Source organism: Nymphaea colorata, chromosome 9, assembly GCF_008831285.2.
Source record: "Nymphaea colorata isolate Beijing-Zhang1983 chromosome 9, ASM883128v2, whole genome shotgun sequence".
Taxonomy (NCBI): Eukaryota; Viridiplantae; Streptophyta; class Magnoliopsida; order Nymphaeales; family Nymphaeaceae; genus Nymphaea; species Nymphaea colorata.
The window spans coordinates 24,162,701-24,176,197 of record NC_045146.1 but is presented as its reverse complement, the minus strand read 5'-3'; the positions used below and the strand labels follow the sequence as shown (position 1 = coordinate 24,176,197).

Genomic DNA, 13,497 nt, shown 5'->3' with positions numbered 1-13,497 from the left:
TATAAACGAAACCTTCACCAACAAAAATGGGATCAAACTCGTGGTCTAGTGGATGAACTTCACCGGACAATCCCTGTCATGATGTATGGGAACCTCATTTCCCCATTGTTCTAATGATATCATCTCCAACAAATCGGGTTGGCCGGCCATGAAACTGTGAGACATATCTACGTATGGTTCCGTTATCGGATCGACCGGACCCTGGCCGACCCGTGGAAGATGCCAATTAATGCACGTAATAACGTGGCCCAAAAAAATTAGTTAATGCTGGCTTATGCTCTCTACTGACCCACGCAAATGACATACATAACAATGCCTTCCTAACAGCGGTCCGGATTGGTTGACCGATCCGGATCCGTAATCCAGTTCTCATGAAGGACGTGGCCACATTAATGCCCCCATTTGAATCAGACCCTTTGCTATTTTATTATCTTTGCAATGTTTTTCCTCTATCTGATTGTTTACATAATTTTTTCTTTTAATTTTGTTCCAACCCGATTTGGATTTGGATTTGATTAGCCCAAATTCTATTTTCTGCTGGCCAACTGGTTTTTTCAGATACGTATCGTATCGGTTGCTAACTCGAACAAGATACAACTTTTATTTTCTCATTTTGTGAGCTTTAGCAGTTCAATCTTCTAGAACTAAATACGATTACTTACAAGGGTGTTTAGAATGAGGTGTAAACATTTATGAAACTTGTAGGGAGGGCTGGATTTGTGATTCATAAGAAAACGGGGCTGGCTTTGTGAATTGCCTAAAAGTCAGGATGATCATGTCGATGCTTGACTTAGACGGATGAAGCACGTTAGCTTCCAGCTAGAGCCACCTGGGCAGCTCACATTCATATTTTGAGTCATTACTTATTGATACGAGAGACGGTCGCCTGCAAGAATCGGATGTTTGTTCCTTTCTTAACTTCTACACGTCTATATTTTCCATAAGCTTCCCCCATCTATTAGCTCGTCTTAAAATTTATCTTTTCCACTTTTAAGTTTTTTTTTTAATTTCACGGGTCCACCCTTTCATTTACCACCCTTTAAATCATCTAATCTAAAGGCTCTTATGAGTTCGTTAGAGAGAGAGGGACAAAAGACAAAACTTGTTTTGACCATCAACTACACCTTAATCGACAGGATTATGCTTTTGATATATATCCACAACTACATATAAAATTAACTATTTAAATGTAATTTTCACTTTCAAAAGACTATTTTTATCCTAATAATACATCTAGCCGAGATACATGAGAGCTGGAGTGCGAAAACCATACAATCAAAAATTTCCTTTAATGATTCAAAAATTATATAAGATACACATGTCAGACATGTACTGGTGACTCGAATGCCTCTCAACCATAAAATCCTAGCTCGGCCACTGTCTACAAATTGAGAAAAGACAACGTTTTAGTTAGTTGTTAGTGGCCACAAAAGTTCTCTCAAAAGTAAATTAGAAGAACTACATTTGTAAGTACAAAGATACAACAACAAAAAATGGCATTTATAAAAAGACAAAAATATTCTTCTCGTAGAATACAGATTTAATACCCAAACAGGACCAGGTTATATGTTAAGAAGACTTGTCTTCACTAAGAATAATTGGAGGATCAATTCTGAAAACTTCAAAGGAAGATCAATTTGGAAAATGACTAATACCGAGCCGTAACGGCAGCGACTCGGTGCGAACCGGCCGGCAGCATGACGGAGAACTGACGACAATCATCAAATCCGATCACAAGGTCATGCAACCATGGATCACTACGAATGAATGAATGAGAGAGAGAGAGAGAGAGAGGAAGAGAGCATTCGTGTAAGCAAGGAGAGTGATATTTACGCAAGGCTGGTGGCCTCGAGCTCTCTAGCGTCCCTCTACAAGTAACATCACAAGGAAGACGCGGAGAATCAGAAAGAGAAGGCGGTGCACAGCCTTCAACTCGTTGAGTTGACAATGCACCCCTCCTCTCCCCTTTCCTACATCCGCCTTTAAATTCTCAGCGGCTGCCCCTCTCCCTCTTCTTCAATTCCCTGATCAGATTCTGATCGCCACCTCCGCGTCCTCCTTCCGCTGCTTCTTTATCTTTAGATCTCACGCCCACGGAGAAATAACAAAGATATTTCAAGAAGAGAAGGAAGAGGCAAGCCCCCATGATTCTCCCATGATCACCATGTGGAGGAGATTGAAGGGACGGACCGCCGGAGCTCCCCTTCCACCCCCAAGAGGTAAACTTCTACACCCCTTTCTCGCTAACGTCTCATCGCTTGCATCAAATTTAGCTGGAGATCTCTCATGCATTCAAGATTTTGTCTTCTTGGTATTCATTGATTTCATTTAATTTCTTCGTGTTCTTATTCATGGCTTTGTTTTGTTAGGTACAGAAAGAGGGGAGGCTAACTTGTTGCCCAAGCCAAGTGTTAATCAGGAGTACCTGGAAGCTTTCAGAACCAGATCATACATAGAAATATGGAGCAAGGTCCAATGTCAGATACGGCACCCCAGAGACGAGCCGACCTCATTAGCCTCTTCCTCTTCTTCATCGTTTTCACTGCCACCGCCATCGTCGCCTTCACTGTACAACCACTTGCCTGAGTCCCTCTTAGAACCTAGACAAGAAACCATAGACTCCATCCTCCAGCAGCAAATTTCCCCCTCCAACTCCGAGCTCCGCGATCTCGTCCATGATTACTTCGACAACAGCACCGAGGCTGGCAGGACATGCGCCATTCTCCTTCAGTGCATCAACCAGGCGAGGATAAATTATAGAAAGATACAGAAGGTCCTGAGCCTGACGCAAAATCCACAGGACTTCACAAATGAAGAACTCAATTTGGTGATGGGAGAACTTTCCTCCTTCTCCAAACTAGACAACCCTTTGTCCCTCTCGCCTCCCACCCAGTTCCAAACCATCCACGACCTCTACAGCTTGATGCAGAAGAAGCTGACGAAGAGGAAGCGGAAGATAACGAAGAGGGTGAAGGTGATAGGGCTCGTCAAGAAGCTCTCATCCGCAGGCCTCATTCTAGCGTGCACGGCATTCGCAGTTGTGGGCGTCTTCCTAGCCATGCATGGCTGTGCTGGTGTTTTAGCAGCACCACTGGCTCTGCCTGGCTTCTGCACGAAAATGGTGATGAAATTGAAGAGATTGAGAGCATTTAGAACCAATTCTCTGAATATTCTGAGTGCCCAATTGGATGCCGCTGCTCGGGGGGCCTACATTTTGATCAGAGACTTCGACACCATGAGCAGATTGGTGACTCGGCTGCATGATGAGATCGAGCACAACAGAGCAGTCATCACGATCTGTTTGAGGAACAGGGAGAGACATATGCTGCAGGAGATCCTGAGAGAGCTGAGGCTGAGCGGAGGAGGATTTGTAGAGCAGCTAAATGAGTTGGAGGAGCACGTCTACTTGTGTTTCTTAACTATCAACAAGGCTAGGAGATTGGTCATTGAAGAGATCACAGCACAGAAGAGGCAGTAGCTAGAAAAGCTCTGCACCAAGATGATGCCGTCTAGTACTTTTCACTTTCTTGTTTGGGATTCTTGCTTTTTTCTTTTCTTTTGTTAACAATTCTTTATGTAGTTATGAACCATTGTCTCTCATTCCTTTATTCTTTTATTCGTCAAGAGTTCATCTTGTTGGCTTGGATCATAGACGAGCAAGCCTGCCATGCACGTCTTAATGAGATAGCCTCGCTTCGAATGTATATGATGGAAGAACTATTGAGTGTTTATGTGAATAAAGGCAACATAATTATGTGAAGGAAGAAAAAAGCTTTGCCTTTGTGTCTTTGTTTTATTAATTTCCTAAAAGACCTAGAATTTCCTTAAAATTTCTGATTAACGATGACCTAATTATGCAAGTTCAATGCAGTGATCTAATAGCCTACTGTTGTTATTTTTTATTATTCTTTAACATAATATCAGAGTAAGAAGGTCCCCATATAGTGAACACTAAGCGGATTGATCCTAGCCATAAAATGCTGGTCAAGTTAGAATGGAAAATACGAGGATGGATCATAAAGGAACACTTGTCCAAGAAGATTTACGCTTCAATGAACGCCTCGAGCTGACCAAGAGATCCTTGGCTTCTTCAACAAAGTGATGGTTCGATTCATTTTCAAAGAATTTTTAAGGTCAACTTGGAATTTCCAAATATTTCATTCGATTTGGGAGAGGATGAAAGTAGAAGACACTATGGAAAGTATCTAATGTTATCAAATAAAACTTTTGCAGCAAAATGAATGTTATTATTCTTAAAAAGAATGTTGTCGCATATAAGGAAATCATATCTATGGAAGTAGAAACACTAATAATAATAATGGCATTACAATAAAAAAAATTTGGATCATCCCTCTTAGACTTTTCAAATTAGGCTTTGAGGAAGGGTGAAAATGGAAGTGTCATATAAAATATCTAAAGTTACCAATTAGTGTATTCCCAACAAAAGAAATGTTATTATTTTTAAAAATAATATTGCAACACATAAGAAAATGATACCTATGGTAGTAAAGATGTTAACAAAAATGATAATACTATTGTTATCAACGTGCATGGCCTAAACTGGAATTGTAAAAAAAAAAAGGAGAGAAAAATATTTGGAGATTATTGCAAACAAAGAGTATAAATATCAAAACACGCTCTATCAATCCATGAAAGGTCGTTTGGCAGCAAAGACACTATGATTGTCCTATTAATCTATCAACAGTAGAAGTTCCAAACGTAGAAACGACTTGGTTGCCATGCTCAGCCTACCGAACGAACCATCGAAACCAACTCCAAGTTGTTTCTTATTCATCCTTTTGTTTTCATTTTGATCATATTTTCTCATTAACTTGCAGTTAGTATTTCACTTAATTAATTGCAGATATTTGTGAAGGACAGGATTCCTTTAGTAAATCTCAGAATGCCTAACATTCTGATTGGTACATGTTTATCTCTTGGTACAATCTATGGGCTTGCCCATCAAAAAAGGAACTTCCTTAAAAATTACCCCAAAAAAAAAAAAAAGGAAGAAGTGTTTAGCTACATAATCTTGTGTAAGTATCCCCACAACAGGGCAGATTGTAACTATCGTTGGCTGGTTGAAGAAGAAATCAATTGATCACTCTCGGCTTCTTTTACGCAGTTGATTCAATTGGATCACGGGCGCATTTTGAGGAAAAAGGAAGTTGTCCATCAAAGTTTCAACTTGGATTTTTTATTTTTTTCCCCAACCCCTATTTCCCCTAATAACAATCCGATCTTTTGTCACGGAATTTCAGAATCAACTGCATGCGCCCTGGATAAGGTGATGCAATCGAATCAACTGCATAAAAGAACCCCAGAGTGATCAATTGATTCCTTCCTCTACCAGCCAACGATCAGTCACAGTTCTCCAAATCCGGCAAAGCAAGCCTGGTGTTCCTTTTGAAGAATAGGAGACAATTTAGTGTTGGTTTGCAAATCATGACTGTTACTTGTCGTTGAGAGAGATTTCATCCTACCACCAAATCATAGTTTCTTGCTTTTTTCTATCTCCTTATGTTATGATTGGGGTTGCCTCATCTTTGGCACTTCTCTCCTTACAAGAATCTTAAACCGTGCGCATTCATGAACTTCAGGATACTTGATACACAATTTAAGACGAAGTTTGTACATTAATTTTCCTCGGAAAGCTACTGCCCCTGCCGATCTTTTAAGCACAATACACTGACACGTATGCTGATCAACTGATAATACATACGCTAATCATCTTCTGCTTGTTCGTCCTCACTGACAATTTTGGACATACAGAGGGAAATTAGGGTTTTCTGTCAGTTGAGGAATATGGGAGGAAGAACAATGGCGTAATCATTTTTCCACCTTTTCGAGGGAAATTTCTATCCTTTAATCATGGAAAAAGTTATCAGGATTTTCTAAAAAATTAGGATTTCCCACCTCTCTCCTCTTCTTCATCTGCGCTCAAATTCCCAGCTACTCGTTTCGTCGGGATTCATGACATCAAGAAAGGTGGGAGGAGCACAAGGATGAGGCGCATGCCCCTTGCTCCCGAGACTGCCAGCGAGCCGTTTCAGGAGACGCGCTCCGGCCACCGCCATGGCCGGCGGTGGCTGCCGTCTTCCCAGTCGGCAGGAAGAGAGCGACGGCGAGAGTTTGGCCCATTTTGGGTTACATGCATTGAACCTTCCATCGCCAAAAACAGAGGAAACAACGGCGTTAATGGATCTAGAATCCGCTTTACATTTGGGATTGGTTTCAGATTATTCCACAAACTATGGCTTCTGCATGTTTCCGGATCAAGTTTTAATCCAGATCAATTTTTTTTTTTTATGTGTGAAATCATGTGTTTTTGGCCAGATCAATATAGTTTTTCTGCACTTTTTCTCATAGTTTGGACACGTTTTTATTGGATCCAGAAATACGAGTAGATTTTTGGGTTCTGATTTAGGTCCAGACAATGAAAACGTTCGGATTTTCGCATAATCATACAAGTCGAGCATGAGTTAAGTGAGTCAGCTTGCCAAACCAAGCTCCAGCTGGCCTCTTCAGATTTGAGCCGAGTTGGAGAACTCGGCTCGTGGGGTGGCCCTAATTTGTTGCAACCCACCTAACCTCATCCTCAGCTGACCATTTCAAACTTCCTAGTCTTGCCATACTTGAGTCTCTCTCTCCCTCTCTCTCTCTCTCATTTTTTTTTTTTCTCTGCTACTTCATTTTTGTTCGGTGGCTTCTTCGTTTACTTTATTTTCTCGTTTTCTTTTTGCTGTCACTCAATTTTGATAATAACTTCCGATCTTGTCGCCTCTCTCTCTCTCTCTCTATCTTTTTCCTCCGCTACTTCTTTGGAAAAGTCTTGTTCAATGGCCAGGTGCAACCGTGGAAGAGATTGAAGGTATGCACACTACGAATTCATAAATAACTAAGACCAAATCCAAGCGTTTGAAATTTCTATACTCTTCCCCACTCGAGCAAATTGACTTTGGAAAGACCCAGAACTCAAGGACAGCAGAATTGGCTATTTATTGGTTTTTCAGTCGATTACATAGCTGAGATTTCTGCAAGTCTTTCTCCCTGCTTTTCTCTTCCCCGCCCCTCCAATGGCTAGTGGTTCTCTTGTTGTTCCTCGCTTTTTTGTCGTCTCCTGTATCAGCCTCCTCTGTGTCAGGCACATGGAAGCTGCAGTCTACACAGTCGGCGATGATGATGAATGGTCATTAGAGGTGGACTATGTTCAATGGTCTCAGAAATACAATTTCACTGTTGGAGACACTCTAGGTAGGTGCTGTCCTCATCTTTCTTTGCTCCTGCCATATACTTCACACAAGCTCTGCATTGGCGCAATCTTAGCAGCCGAACGGCGCCAACTGATCTAAAAGTCCTGGGTTGTTTTGCTGTAGAATTCAAAGTTGCCTATAAGTTGATCATGGGTTCTTCCATGTTGCTACTATTTGGTTTGAACTGCTGATCAAATTGTTGTTTTCTGTGAAAGGATTTTGCCTAACTGTGGCTCAATTTGATATATATGGTACTGTTTTGAGAAAAAAAATCCAAACAGAAAAGCTTTCTGTTTCTGCGTGTCTGTGAGAGAGAGAGAGAGAGAGACTGGCTTTTTTATGCTTATGTGGCTGATCTGTGGCTGGTTCATGAAGAAATCAATCGATTACTATGGGGTTTTTTTTATGCTTATGTAGTTGATTCCGACAATACCGTGACAAAAATGTCTTGCTTTTAGGGGAAAAGGGGCTGGAAAAAGAAATCAAAATGAAACTTTGATGTTCAGTTTCCTGCAAATTCTGTTCTAACCTGTTTTTGAATTTTCCTTTGCAAACAAAACTCTCTTTGCGTCTCGATATCGTTTTTTTTATTTGCTTTCGCAGACAAACAATTCAAGAAACCTTTTGTTCAAACATTTACAATGCTGTAAAACTTCTTCATTCTGCCATAACTCTTAGGCCGCTCATGGCTCAGATTCAAGCCATATTACCTACAATCTCTGAAGTATCAGGCAATCTTCTTGGGCTGTTGCGCTTGCTCACTGCACCTTTTACAAGTTCCTGGTTGCACATTCTCTTGCTGCTCAAGTCACATACACATACACATGCTTGCACGCATGCATGACTTCTGGGACTCGGATATTGATGAAAGTTGCTGATTGAATTTGTGACAGTGTTTAGATACGTGAAAAGCCAGCATAACGTGTACATCGTGAGACAGAGAACATACAGGTCATGCAACACAAGCACAGGAGTGCTGAACATTTATACAAGTGGGAACGATCGAATAGTACTTAGAGCAAGGAAGTATTGGTTCATCTGTGGTATTACTGATCACTGCTCTGGAGGTATGAAGTTTGGGCTAAATTTGCTTGGAGCCAACAAGAGGACAACAAATCAGACCACAGAGTCCCCATCTGCTGCACCTCTCCCTTCCCCATCTGGTGCCAACAACCATGGACTTACTCGGCCAACAACTCTTCTAGTCATTCTCCTCATCCTGATCAACTCTTTATTCTGATTGAATTGGCTTGATTGTTCATAAACCACACCCCCCTTTGTGTGTGTGTGTGTGTGTCTGTGCGCGTGCATATGCAGAAGAATATTTATGTAGTTGAAAATTCAAAAACTAGTGAAGCTGTTGATTTTTTTTTGCAAGTCACCTGATGAGCCAGACATTGTGAGGTTAAACACCGACTGAGGACATGAGGCCCACATTATGTGTTGTCCATGTTGAGGGCCTTGATCGTCGCCTGGTGCCAGTGGGATTCGATCTTGCATCTTCAGCTCAATGCCTGTTTGATCCTCTGACTGGTTACCAGCCAATGCACATGGGGTGGTTGAGATGATTTAAAATCATCTGATAGTTTGTCTTGGGTAGATAGTTGCTGATTGAATGCATTAATGGATTGGACCACTTGCAATTGTGGCCTGCAAAATTTTTGACTGTCTGTCGCAAGCTCACATTGCCTGGATGTTTAGCTGTTGCATTTATTTGGCTCCGATGTCTTCTCTCCGAATGCCTCCTCCTGCGCAGCCTCTGTTTTTAGTTTGAAGCTGTTTGATTGCGAGTAAAAGGTTTGACATTTTGAGGAACTTCAGCGCAAAACTGTAACCAGCGTTTTAGTGTGCATTTTTAGTTTATTATCATGATAAAAGTTGTTCAAAGTGAACCGCATCATATAAATATTGTTCTCGGGTATTTTTCTGCAAAGTTTTTTTTCTTTTTGGGGGGAAAAATTCTGAAATTTTAAAAAATGAAAAAAATATCAAATAGATAAAATTCAAAAAATAAAAACTAATAAGAAAATATAAATAAAACTAGATAAAAGGCATAAAATGAATGTTTTAACTTTTAATAATGGTAAATTGAACGTTTTTAATAAGAAAATATAAATAAATTTGAATCCATGTCAATATTAACAAAGAGAAAAAGGAAAAATTCGGGAAAAATCACTGAAAAACGCAAAAAAATAGCGTGAAAATAATGTTATGAATATATTTTCCCATTTTTTTTCAAAATATCAGGTTTTTTTCATTTTTTTGGGTTTTCTCATTAATATTGCGATATTTTAAAAAATAACGTGATATATGTGACATTGGTTACTACAAAATTGTAAGCATGAGAATCTGATCAAATTCAATAATGTACAGAAAAGGATTAGATTGAACGTTTTCTTTATCACAATTTTGTTCATGATTTATTAAGAGGCTTTATACTAAATCAGAAGATATTCCTATATCTAAACCATATACATTTCTAGTATCAGGTGAGAGCGATTTTGATTGTCCACCATCTACCATGACACATGAATCGCTAGGCACCAAACGCACCGTCTCAAATAACTTGGGAGAATTGGGATAAAGATGTAACAGGGGGCTTGAAGATGTAAAATGGGGCTTCAGCCCTGTCTGGCTATGACGATTATGGAAGGCTTTCTTCCTCTTACACCACATGCCTGGCAAAATTTAACGCAGAACACAAGCACCCAAAAGCAATTGGCCACGACGGAAGTTCAGACAGAGCATTGGATGTTGGAGTTATTCTGCTCTAGAAATCAGAATGCCTGCGGATTATGGTTTTCTCCTCGGCCGATCACCGCCCTCAATAAGCACAAACCTCATGGTGGGTGATGGTGAGAAGGACGGATTCCTTTCTCAGATTTCTTCGTTAAGATTTTATGCTAATGTTCTCGTCGATCATAAGCACATACTTTTTGAGACTATTGAAGACAAAGATAGTCATATGAATGTACCTCAAATAAAGCAATAACTAAGAACTTATCTAAATGATAATCAATGAGACTTGTGGCTATGATGGCAGCAACAACCAGTTCATGTTGAGAACTAAAAAAAGTCGCTATGAATTGGCCCCTTGAACACAGTTTCTATAAAGAGTGTTGAAATATAAAGGTAATGCTACCATATATTGGTTCCATTATCGTACCATCTTTTTCATGCTAACTCAGGCTCCATCCATTTGAATTTCATGTCAGCTGCAAAAGTGAATCCCTCACCTGCTCCACATCAAGTCCTTCATCATCCCTCACCTGACAATCAAGATAACAAGTTTACATGCGTGGCATAATGATCTATTTGCAGAAATAGCAGAAACTTGATATACCCCAAAATGAAACTCACCACCTCCAACAGATACAAAACAAGGCCTCTAATTGTCGCCACGTTGACTGTAATGACTTCAAGCCCGAGAGAATCCACTGCTTGCATTAACCTTGAAAAACCGTCTGCCCTGTTCTCACATAATATCTTTAAACCAAGCTCTTGTTCACCAACTCGACTTACCTCCACCTGCGCCTGTGCAACACAAAATGCATCTTTTTGAGACAAAAGGAAGAGCTTCTTCTCTATGTACTAACCAATAGTTTCCATAGAGACCCATGTGAAAGAACTGAACAAGAAAAACAGAAAAAAGGATGAAAAGGGACAGTACTTCCATCTGTTGTCTACTGTCATCTGCACTGCCACATTTTCTGTTTGCTCCGAGCACGCCTGTGATTTTTGCACTGGAAGACAGTAGCCCGGTTTCCTGATCTCCCATCCTTAGTGCATTTGAAGATTGTTCATATTTCTCTGGTCTGTATACTCTTTTTTGGTCCTCTGGTTGAATTAAGTTATTTCTACGTATATCTGGTGTATCCTCCAACTCATTTTGGAGGTCTTTCACCTGATGCTGCAATTCCTTCACGTACTCTATTGCATCTCCAAGTATCGAAGCTCTGTCCATCTGCATATTTTGACTCATATTATCTCATATTTGGCCACCAGAGCATAGAAACAGAAGGGCAAGCTGAAAAGTCGAAAAGGGGTTTGCTATATGAAAGAGTTTGTTTTTTTTTTTTTTTCCTACATTAAAACTGAATACACAAAAACAGACTGCAAAAAGGCTTCATATCTTCACTGCATTAAATGAGTTATGTCTCATTAAATAAGCTGTCACCAAATTTCCAAATGAGATTTGATATGTGAAAAGAGCATATTTGTTTTTTTTTTCTCTTGTTTGTTTACAGTCAAACTCGCAGACGTACACAGTGTAAACGAGCTTCGATATGGTAAAGGCATCCCAATTCCCAAGCAACTTCATTCTTTAACCCGATCAACAGACTAATGGGACGTCTGGGTGGATGAAAAATGGATAAACTAATCTATTAGCTTATGATGTTTTTAAATTTCTAAATGTTGTCCTGTTTACTATATAGATTGGTTTCTCCAAACACCCGTCCGGTTTCTTGTATCAGAGGTTAATACATAAAGGGAGAAAAAGTGAGAAGTTTCGAAAGTTTAAACCATGGTCTCACAGATTTAGAGAACTTCATGTTGCTCAATGTCATTAATTTGAGAAGAAAAAGATGGCAAAAGAGCTTTGCCTTGGCTTTGGATGAGTTCCGTTTATCCTAATTCACATAACAAAACAGTGTAACAAAATGCACCTTCTTATTTGGAAAATGCAAGCCCAGGTATTTCATAATGGGAACACTGCGAAAAATCCAGTCTTACCTTTCTTCTCCAACAAAACAAACTTGTATATCTAACATCCTGTTGAAAGCAATCCCCTTAAAAACATATATCCCAATTTAAAGGAAATACAAGCTTCTTTTGTTCCCTTGCCTTTGTGATTTTTGGTACAATTGAGCGCAGAGTGTAGAGCCTATCATTGAGCTTCTTTCTTCTCTTCCTCTCAGCCACCAAGTTTTTTGAACAGTGCCTTCCTTCCCTCTCCACTTTCTTCTGATTGTCTTCACCATCTTCACTCTGATCCCTGCAATCTGACAGAAAGCGTGCCCTACCCATCACCTCATTTCCTTGTCCGACAGTCGGTGATCGAACACCTTCACTGCCAACTTTCAAATCGATTTGCCAAAGAGGAAATCATTTCGAAGGTTTGTTTGTCTCCTTCAGGAATATCAAAACGCTTAAAATCGATGCCCAGAAAGTCTGAGGAAAGAAGAATTAGCAAGCAGCCTGACTTTCTGTACTGTCAGTCTATGAAGTGCTTTTAGTTCCGCTGTTTCATTTTTTGGGTAACAAAAGTTGACTGCTTCCAAGACTAGCCCTTGGATAATTCAGAATCTTGTTCAATGGACTGCACTTGGATTGGTGAATGTGAGGGCAGAAATGGAAACTCTGAAGCGCTGAACTAACTCTTCATCACGTTCATTGTCCGCTCTTCTTCTGCTACGTGAAGTGCAATTTGTCGTTGGGCAATGATTGAGTTGTGAAATAACAAACTGAATCACCTGAGAATCTTCATGGGTACCTTTCCAACATGATCACATGAAAGCCGTTTCTCTAGTGGAAGTGACTAAAAGAACAGAGGAATACAATTCCTGTGACTTTCTGCAGAATTTCTCTGTTCACCTCACTCTCAGTTTTCTCTGTCAAAATGTCATAAAAAGAAACGAACCGTCTCAAGGGATAAGCTCGTTAAGCACTCCAGTTCTTGTGGAGGCCTTTTCTCCTAAAAAACAGTAGGTGCTCATGTAACTGCATTTAGAGCCATTTCCCAGAGTTAACACAAATTGGAGATGATCGATAAGCAAGGGAGACATGAGAAAATGTTAGCAGCAGTGCCCTCAGTCTGTGCTACTGTATGGAACTATGCATTTTTGTTTTCTTTTTTCCCCTTACTGCAACTAAACGGTGCTACAACCCAAACTCCCCTCACCTTGACAACATTTGGGTTGCTAGCTTAGGAAATTCTTGCAGTACTAACTGCATAACGTCTAGTTGGTAAAATTCTCCGTCATCACTGGCCGGAAACACTCTGTTTCATCTTTATTAATAATGTGCGGCCCTGAAGATTTCAATCTTGACATCTTATCAACTTGCTGTCATTCACAAATAGCTCTTACTGTATACTGAGTCTTGAAACTCTTGCTGTGCGTAAAGACTTGTGTCATTGGCTATATACGCTGGGAAGACTGTTTTGCACCGATTGACAGAACTATGGTTGCATCTGAAAAAAGTGGCCGATTAATCGTACGACAGCCAGGAGTGCCTCAATATG

General features: G+C 40.1%; 3 protein-coding genes across 6 annotated transcripts; 2 read left to right on the top strand and 1 right to left on the bottom strand.

The window, feature by feature from the left end:
- Positions 1-1,922: 1,922 nt before the first annotated feature.
- On the top strand, positions 1,923-3,737 carry LOC116261010 (UPF0496 protein At1g20180-like). Of its 2 annotated transcripts, none has more exons than XM_031639582.1 (2): positions 1,923-2,219; positions 2,376-3,737. In XM_031639582.1, the coding sequence occupies exons 1-2, from the start codon at positions 2,156-2,158 to the stop codon at positions 3,476-3,478; spliced, it is 1,167 nt and encodes a 388-aa protein (XP_031495442.1). In that variant the 5' UTR covers positions 1,923-2,155; the 3' UTR covers positions 3,479-3,737. The 2 variants fall into 2 exon arrangements, with proteins under 2 accessions (XP_031495442.1, XP_031495441.1); XM_031639581.1 differs by having other exon boundaries at positions 2,370-3,737.
- A 2,940-nt stretch (positions 3,738-6,677) lies between these two features.
- On the top strand, positions 6,678-8,609 carry LOC116261113 (basic blue protein-like). 2 transcript variants are annotated; one of them, XM_031639730.2, is made up of 3 exons: positions 6,678-6,871; positions 7,145-7,254; positions 8,147-8,609. In XM_031639730.2, exons 2-3 carry the CDS (start codon positions 7,149-7,151, stop codon positions 8,491-8,493), a joined length of 453 nt encoding a protein of 150 aa, XP_031495590.1. In that variant the 5' UTR covers positions 6,678-6,871; positions 7,145-7,148; the 3' UTR covers positions 8,494-8,609. The 2 variants fall into 2 exon arrangements, with proteins under 2 accessions (XP_031495590.1, XP_031495589.1); XM_031639729.2 differs by lacking the exon at positions 6,678-6,871 and having other exon boundaries at positions 6,880-7,254.
- Positions 8,610-8,753: 144 nt separating this feature from the next.
- On the bottom strand, positions 8,754-12,416 carry LOC116260050 (transcription factor ABORTED MICROSPORES-like). 2 transcript variants are annotated; one of them, XM_031638127.2, is made up of 5 exons: positions 12,099-12,416; positions 10,924-11,217; positions 10,614-10,787; positions 10,420-10,522; positions 8,754-9,001 (listed from the first exon to the last, which is right to left on the bottom strand). In XM_031638127.2, the coding sequence occupies exons 1-4, from the start codon at positions 12,279-12,281 to the stop codon at positions 10,460-10,462; spliced, it is 714 nt and encodes a 237-aa protein (XP_031493987.2). In that variant the 5' UTR covers positions 12,282-12,416; the 3' UTR covers positions 8,754-9,001; positions 10,420-10,459. The 2 variants fall into 2 exon arrangements, with proteins under 2 accessions (XP_031493987.2, XP_049935621.1); XM_050079664.1 differs by lacking the exon at positions 8,754-9,001 and having other exon boundaries at positions 10,353-10,522.
- Positions 12,417-13,497: the final 1,081 nt, after the last annotated feature.

Excerpts from the sequence above, each read along its gene's own strand:
- LOC116261010 (XM_031639581.1), top strand. The coding sequence starts at position 2,156 with ATGATCACCATGTGGAGGAGATTGAAGGGACGGACCGCCGGAGCTCCC. Across the intron at positions 2,220-2,369 it reads TCCCCTTCCACCCCCAAGAG|GTACAGAAAGAGGGGAGGCT; the intron begins GTAAACTTCTAC and ends TTGTTTTGTTAG.
- LOC116261113 (XM_031639729.2), top strand. The coding sequence starts at position 7,077 with ATGGCTAGTGGTTCTCTTGTTGTTCCTCGCTTTTTTGTCGTCTCCTGT. Across the intron at positions 7,255-8,146 it reads CACTGTTGGAGACACTCTAG|TGTTTAGATACGTGAAAAGC; the intron begins GTAGGTGCTGTC and ends AATTTGTGACAG.
- LOC116260050 (XM_031638127.2), bottom strand. The coding sequence starts at position 12,281 with ATGGGTAGGGCACGCTTTCTGTCAGATTGCAGGGATCAGAGTGAAGAT. Across the intron at positions 10,788-10,923 it reads ACAGTAGACAACAGATGGAA|GCGCAGGTGGAGGTAAGTCG; the intron begins GTACTGTCCCTT and ends TGTGTTGCACAG. Across the intron at positions 10,523-10,613 it reads TTTTGTATCTGTTGGAGGTG|GTGAGGGATGATGAAGGACT; the intron begins GTGAGTTTCATT and ends CTTGATTGTCAG.